General features: G+C 44.1%; 1 protein-coding gene across 1 annotated transcript; it reads left to right on the top strand.

Moving 5' to 3' along the window:
- The first annotated feature begins 207 nt into the window (after nt 1-207).
- LOC144763398 (uncharacterized) lies at nt 208-6,024 on the top strand. The gene is made up of 2 exons (XM_078648971.1): nt 208-1,666; nt 5,078-6,024. The coding sequence occupies exon 1, from the start codon at nt 376-378 to the stop codon at nt 1,369-1,371; it is 996 nt and encodes a 331-aa protein (XP_078505097.1). The 5' UTR covers nt 208-375; the 3' UTR covers nt 1,372-1,666; nt 5,078-6,024.
- The last annotated feature ends 2,439 nt before the right edge of the window (nt 6,025-8,463 follow it).

Below are 8,463 nucleotides of genomic sequence, written 5' to 3' on the forward strand. Positions count from 1 at the left end.
GTGCACACCAAGGTGAATATTCAGAGGCAACTCACAATGGGGTCCTGGGGGCGACGCTCGCAGTGTGTTCGCCCCCGGGCTATTTCGGGCATTGGTATGCCCCTCTGCTGCTCGCGGGTGGGGGGCTTGCTGGGATTGGTCAAAAGGGGCTAGGCACGAGCGTGGAACGTAACGTTCCATGCTGCGCACTTTGAGGTGGCAGGGAGGAGAGCGGAGGCATTTTGACGGCAGCTCGTCGGGTGATTTTAATTGAATAATTTATAGCTCCTTGGCTGCAGGTATGGAGCAGACAGCCTACTCTGTCAGGGAAGCGCTCCGGATTATTGCCAAAGCTGGGCGCGAGGTTTTACTTGTGCCTGGCACTCTTTCACAGGCATGGGTTGGGCTGGAGAGGGGGGGCGCCAAGCAGCAAAGGGTGTTTCTGCGGCTGTAGTCGCTTGCCTGTCTAGCGAGGACTCGCCGGCACCTTCCTCTAAAGGTGACCCCCTGTTAAAACATTTTTCCCAGACTGAGCAGTCTCCTGTTCCCTCAGTGCTGACTCCGGGTGCCCAACCTGTTGTATTCACTAAAAAGCCATCCCGAGGAAAAGGCAATAAGGTGCGCACTCGCCCACTGCCTACTTTTCATATAAAAAGACGAACAAACTTTAAGAAAGGTCCCATGCTGAAGAGGGTCTCTGTTAATGCTTCTAGTGTAACCTGTGCGCCATCTGGTGACCAGAGTGGGAATAGGCCCACATTATTTCCTGCAGAAAATACAGTTGTAAGGGACATTAACATTTTTGGTTTAAATAAGGTTGGGAAGAATGTCCTTTCACCAACATTATCAATTGACAGAGGTTTATCTCCTGTGATATCTCAGGCAAATGGTGATGCTTTTCAATGTATTACAGTTGACTCACCAAATTCTGATGTTGTGCACACATTAGCCATGAATAGCTGTTCTATATCCAATAAGTGCGTCCTAGGTCCACAAAGGTCTCTGAATTCTCCTCCTTTGTTAAATATGCCTACTCAAATGGGCAAGGATCAGGCTACTGCTCTTAAGACATTTGAGGGACAAGGTCAGTGGGTATGGAAGCGGCAGGAAATTACTGATGGAAGCAGAATACAATGCTTACAACAAAATAGTAAATTTTCAGCTGCAAAATCTGGCGTTTTGCAGTCCGGCGAGGGAAAAATACTGCCAGGCACAAATAAGGGCAGTAAGAGCGCGCCACCCAGGCTTCCAACGTCCTGCAACGACAGAAGCAAGAAGACAGGGACATTTTTGGTGAACTTTCCCACACCAATTGATGTCGAGAGACTTGAACATTTCAAAAAAGTTGTAAATTCGAAGGAATTTGATGGTGGTATTGGAGATGGAGGGTGACCTAGTGGCAGCGGCTTGAGTCGTGTTTTTGATAAGGAAGGGGTGGTAGGTAGTTTTTCACAGGAGGGGGACGACGAGTCATTGGAGGAGAGGGAGCTGTCAGGAACTGAGGGCATAGATGGTGCTTTATCTCAATTTTCAGGGCCACTGGAGGGGCACGCTAAAGAGTTGTCCAGCTTATATCTTTTGCAGAACAAATGAGCTGAAGCTGGCACTCGTGGAGTGGGTATGAAGAAACAGAGCAAAGGGGTGAAGCATGGTGGAGTGGCCGAATATCAAACGCAACATAAGTCAGGTGAGATTTCAGTGCGGTATGCTAAACGTGAGAGAGTGGATAAAGGTGTGGGTACTGATGGGACGCATATGACCTTAGAGGCTAAACACGATTGCGTCATTGACAATAAAGAGGGTGGGACAGTGTCTACTTTGAGTCAGGCATCATTAGTGGACGAGATTTTGAACAAAAGAGATCTTGAACAGAAGACAGTTTGCATGTTTAAACGTTTGCCTTCTATGGGCGTTGGTTTGCCTCTGGGAGCCCATCTAAGTAAGGCCACAAAGGATAAGATATGGAAAGGGGAATTTATTGACGTTTTTAAACTCCTTCACAGGGACATACAAGTGAAAGAGGGCTCCAAAGAAGAGGCTTGGGAACTTTTCAATAGGCCAAAGGTTCCAACAAACTAAGACTCTTGGACTTCTGCATTCCTCATTTTTGCCAGTGTATATTGTGAAAAATATGCAGACAGATCGGTATCCCTTTTTAAATACCTAGATATAATTAGGAAGGCGGCATCTGAATTTGGGGGACACGCATGGCTTCATTATGACCAAGAGTTTAGGGCGTGTTTAACATTATTACCGGACAAGCCATGGGGGGAGGTAGAAAATGAGCTTTGGGTTCAGTGGATGTATCCCCAGAGGCCACCCCCATCTATGCACACGGCCAATGGTACCCTATCGGCCGTTTCAGTCTAGACCCACCCCGGGGGGGGGGGGGGATGGAATAGAGCCACAAACATTGTCTCTGGGGCAGGCTGGAATTTCAACAAAGGATATTGTTTGCGCAACCCCTGCAAATACAAACACGAGTGCTCCAGATGCGGGGGCAAACACGCTGTCACACAATGTTTCAGGGAGCAAAATCAAGGGGGAACAGGTTTTACTGGCAGGGGCAGAGGGTTTGCACCACAGTTTGGCAACAAAGGCTTTTACTCCCATCAGGGTGAACATTTTATGTAAATGGTTGCTATGTTACCCTGACACGCAGGAAGCTGCTCTCTTATGCTGGGGTTTTCAAGAAGGTTTCAAGTTGGGGTATCAGGGTCTTAGAAGCCCTAGATTTGTACAAAATTTGAAGTCTGCTCACCAATTTACACATATAGTTAGACAAAAATTGTTGTTGGAAGTTCAGGAAGGCCGGATGGCAGGTCATTTTGATCATTGCCCTTTAGCAAATTTCATTGTGTCTCCGCTGGGGGTCGTGCCCAAGAAAGCTGAAGGTGAGTTCAGGATGATTCAACATTTATCATGGCCACAAGGTTCCTCAGTGAATGATTTCATTTCTAAAGAGGACTCCATGGTACACTTTGAATCAGTGGATTTGGCTTTCGCTATCATCAGGGACACAGGAGAGAGGGCACAGTTGGCAAAATGTGACATTATATCTGCTTTTCGGTTGTTGCCAGTGCATCCATCGGAATTTTTCATTACTAGGCATATTTTTTGAAGGGCAATATTTTGTCGACAAGACTCTACCTATGGGATGTGCCATTTCTTGTAAACTGTTTGAGGCATTCAGTTCTTTTTTGCAGTGGTGTTTTATATATCAGACGGGACATTCAAGCATTACACACTACCTGGATGATTTTCTTTTTGTAGGTGCAGCAAATTCCCCTCAATGCGAATATGCTTTGCGGGATTTCAAGTTTTTTGCAGATACATTGGGAGTACCCTTAGCAGAGGATAAAACGGAAGGCCCTTGTTGATGCCTGACATATCTTGGCATTGAGATAGACACTAAAAAAATGCAGGCTAGGCTTGAAAATTGTTGAAATCACAGGGCTTTTGGACAAGGCACGTGGTGCGCAAAAACTGACTTTACTAGAAGCACAATGTCTGCTGGGGCATTTAAATTTCGCATGCAAGGTCATCCGTGCTGGCAGGTCTTTTTGCAGGAGGCTGGGTTTTTCTATGTCAGGTATGCGACTCCCTCACCACAGAACCAGGGTTTCAGCGCATATGAGAGCAGATTTTAAGGTTTGATCAACTTTCCTATCAGATTTCTATGGTATCACGCTTTGTTCAATGGATGACAAATTTTTCTGGCAACTACAACTTTTTTCTGATGCTTCTGGTGCTCATGGTTTTGGCCTATTCTGGGATGGTAAGTGGTGTGCTGAGAAATGGCCGGAACACTGGTTTGCCAAAAAGAAGAGCATTGCCTTTTTGGAATTCTTTCCACTTATAGTGGCTCTTAAAATATGGGTGTACAAATTAGCCAATAAGACAGTGCTATTCAATGTTGACAACAAGTCTGTGGTAGATTTAGTCAATGGCCAGAAAGAGAAAGATAGACAGATGTTGAAGCTGCTGCAGATATTTATGCTTGGATGTTTACAGCTTAATATTGTTTTCAAGGTTAAGCACATTGCAGGCATAGACAATAATATCGCGGATGCCCTGTCTCGTTTTCAATGGGAGAGATTCCGTGGTTTGGCGCCGGGAGCGGATTTGCAGAAGACTCCCATTCCCAGCGAGCTATGGACTCTGGGGATATGAATGCTTGTCAGCTCGTCTAGAACTCTCTTGCAAAAAGCACCAAATTGGCTTACAGAAGAGCTTGGCTGGAATTTTTAGATTCAGGTGCCATGTTTAGATCTCACACTGAATTGGGTTTACAACAGCGTAGGGAGGATGTAGTGCGATTTATGATGTTTAACATCAAAAAATATGTTTCTTTCCACCACTATAGCTGGCAAATTAGCAGGTATTTCCTTTCATGGAAAATTTTTCTGGGGTTACGAACCATCAGCAGGTGAAATGGGTAAGAGAATGCTTCAAGGTTGGTCTAAGCAACGGAAGCGGGGTTCCTACCAGAGAGACCCTATATCATTAAAATAATTATCTAAGATCCTATCTGTCCTCCCCAAGATTTGGTTTTCTGAATTTGAGTCCCGTTTATCGAAATTGTGCATGGTATGGCTCTTTTTTGGGGCTTTCAGGGTGTCAGAGCTTGTGGGTACTGCAGTAAATGATGATTTGAGGACCACACATGTATCACGATTTCAGTCACATATTGAAATTTACCTAGAGCACTCCAAAACTGATCAGGAAGGTAAGGGTTCCAAGGTAATGTTGCAGGCCATAGGATGACTTCTCTGCCCCAAACAAGCTTGGTCCGAATTTTTAAGCAATGGAGGTGCATTTTCCATCTTTATTTTTCGTCATCAAGATGGCTCGCCATTTAAAGCATCACAATTGTTAGCCATACTACCAAAGTCATTGACGATTATTGGTGAAGATCCCAAAAGATTTGGTACACATTCTTTTCGCATTGGGGCAGCCTCAGAAGAGGCCAGGTGGGGTTTCTCTGTTGAGAACATTAAAAAATTAGGATGATGGTCTTCCGATTGCTTTTTACGTTACATTAGACAACTGGAACATATTATTTAAACTCTGGGTATTAATTTTTTTTTCTTTTCAGGTGTTTACATTTCTCGCAAGCAAGTATGGCTCATTGGCCATTCATTCATCAAGTGGGCAGCCACACAGGCGGACAAGCGACATTTTGGCAGGAACCTGGGTTTTTCGTCTGATGCAGTTGCCTTTTCTTGGTACGGCAAAAGTGGGATGAAATGGGGCCAGTTACTCCCACTGATAAGTGAGTTTTCTTTTAAAAACATGCCGGACTTCCTTTTGATTCACCTGGGAGAAAATGACTTGGTCCAATTATCTGGTTTGGGTTCCCTGATTGACATGAAATCTGACCTTGAAATTCTATTGAAAACATGGCCCAATTGACAGCTCTACTGCCCAGGAGAGTATGGAGAGGGTCGGATAGTTACACGGCTGTGGAACAGGCACGCACAAAAGTAAACAGGGATTTGCAATGTTTTTGTTTTATAAATCGTATTTATTGGTTAGAGCATGATGATATTAACAGAGCAGATTTTCAGTTTTTCAGGCATGATGGGGTGCACCTCTCTTTTATTGGTAATGAGATTTATCTGCTAAGCATTCGGGAACTGATTGCTGGAATTTTAAGCATAAATCCTTGGTGTTAAATTGGTGCAGTTTAGCGACAGTATATTAACACACGTGTTGGTTCAGCAAGCTGTTTTTACACTTCACCTTTTCTGCGTCTCCGTCCCTATTCCCGTTTCAGCCTTTCTCTGCCCTTGTTTTTTCTACCCACCCATCCTCCTTACCCCCACCCCTTTTTCTCGTTCAAAATTTAAAGACGTTTTAAACTGTTTCTTGCATTAGTAGCTAAATATGTTTCTATTTCAGAATTTTTTGGGGTGATAGTTTTTCTATATATTCTTATATGATAGAGCTGTTTACTGTTTGGCGACAGTATTGGATCAAAAAATGTTTTTTCACGCTTATGCCTGGTTTTCCGCTGAAATAAAGACTTATCCTGTTTGGCGACAGAGGTTTTTTACATATAGTTTTGTTCTATTACAGCAATTGACCTGGGGGGGGGTTACAGGAAAATCAACTGTGATAGGGTTTTTCCTGGTGGCAGATTTGGAGGAAATCAAGACAGGCAGGAAGGGTTGGGGGCATTAGGAATAGGTTCGGACCGAGGGAAGCAGGGGAGAAAAGTTGGAGTCAAGAGGTAGGCAGGAGAGGGACATAGGCTCGGGGAGGAGGTTTAGGCCGAACAAGGTGGGGAAATAGTTGACGGGGGATATTGGATTAGGGAATGGGGGTGTTAGATCGGGAAATGTTGATGCTATGATATGTTATGTCATTATATTATGTAATGCCTACCTGTCCAATAAAGCGGCCTTTTACCCCGAACTGGCGTGGGGCGTGGTTATTGCCCGATGGGGTCCTCGGTCGACGCTCGCAGAGTGTTCGCCCCGGGCTATTTCGGGCATTGGTATGCCCCTCTGCTGCTCGCGGGTGGGGGGCTTGCTGGAATTGGTCAGGAGGGGCTAGGCGCGAGCGTGGAACGTAACGTTCTATGCTGCGCACTTTGAGGCGGCAGGGAGGAGAGCGGAGGCATTTTGACCCACCCTCTATTTTTGGTCCACTTTTTTAATGCTTTTTATTAAAAAAAAATTAAAAACAGTTTTTGTTACTTACGCATAATGTTTTATTGTCTGTTGTCGCTTGGACAGGTGGCAGATTTGAAGGAAATCAAGACAGGCAGGAAGGGTTGGGGGCAAAAGGAATAGGTTCGGACAGAGGGAAGCAGGGGAGAGAAGTTGAAGTCAAAAGGTAGGCAGGAGAGGGACATAGGCTCGGGGAGGAGGTTTAGGCTGAACAAGGTGGGGAAATAGTTGACAGGGGCATATTGGATTAGGGGATGGGGTGTTAGATCGGGAAATGTTGATGCTTGGATATGTTATGTTTTTATATTATGTAATGCCTACCTGTCCAATAAAGCAGCCTTTTACCCCAAACTGACGTGGGGCGTGGTTATTGCCCGATGCTCTATTCCACCAAGTATAAATTAATACACTTCAGATATCGGTGAAGCCCACAGCGATATCTTCATGCATCTCTATTATGCTATAGCATTGTATCATCAATGACTGGAACCCATGTGTCTTAATCACACTGTTATTGATGACCCATGCTGTAAAGAGAATGGTATGCTGATCGTGGGCATGGGCACTAGAATTACAGTGAATAAATCTGCAATTGTCGATCGCGCTTTACTTACTTCGAGTCACCTTTCTGCTCTTGTCGTATCAGAATTCAGTGTGTGAGCCGTCGGAGCTTTCTCATGATATTCAGAATGGCCGACCAGAAGCAGGAACGGCCAAGTGGCGTGTTGCTAGGATACCGATAGTATCGTAGCTACGGCGGCCATCTTAGACTGATCAGGCTTGCAGTTGGGAAAGTGGAAGTCTATAAACACGCTCTATTTCTGGTATATATTAGAGGTATTGCTGCAGTTGGTGAATGATTCTGTCTAGATAACGATCCAGGACACGCGATCTTAACCACATATTGTTTAGGGGGCGGTGTAATTGCTATAATTGCTATATGCGGTACACCAGATGTGGTGCTGCCTCGAATGAAATCAATCACCACAATTGCCATGTTTACTGGAATTAATCTCGTAGGAACGGCTATTTCAGTTGCTGTTATTAACACACACCTCATGTATAATGTAATTCACATAGTGTCATTCTGAATTATAGACTGAGTGCTAATTATATACAATGAATTGGAATACAAACGGTGCAGTCTATGTACAGTGAGTAATACATTGTTTTAACATCATATTCATACAGTGATCATCTGCAGACAGTGCAAGAGTATATAGAACCATACAAGATGATTTATTGTGGCTTGTCTGTCTCTGTGTACATCAAAGGAATCCACTATGTCCATATCGTAGGTACCATTTATATATAGTGAATTACCTCTTGCTGGTCAGATAGTGTGAATCAACAATGTGTAGCTGGTTCTGTATATAGGCGATACACCAGAGGTGGTGGTGCCTCGGATTAGAAAAATCCCCACAATTGCCGTGTTTACTGGAAATACTCTCGTAGGAACGGCTATTTCAATTTATGTTATCAACTCACACAATACCATTCCACATGTGTAAATACGTCTATGATACAAACTATGAATGAAAAATAAATTAACCTACTTCGGCTAAAGTTAGGTGCACCTTGAATTAAAGGTTTGTGGGCTTTGTCAAATACATGTGCGTATAGAGAATTGGTATGATTAATACTGTGACTCAAAGGGGGGTCATGAATGAATGAGATAACTCTGACTGTGATTTAATCAGAGCAACTACTTTAGTTGCAGATTGTGTACTGATTAAGATAAATGAGTTCCTTGTGAATGTTGTTATGTGCTTCTTTACTCGCCCAGCTCACAAGGATGTATGGGTTG

Source organism: Lissotriton helveticus, chromosome 6, assembly GCF_964261635.1.
Source record: "Lissotriton helveticus chromosome 6, aLisHel1.1, whole genome shotgun sequence".
Lineage (NCBI taxonomy): Eukaryota > Metazoa > Chordata > Amphibia > Caudata > Salamandridae > Lissotriton > Lissotriton helveticus.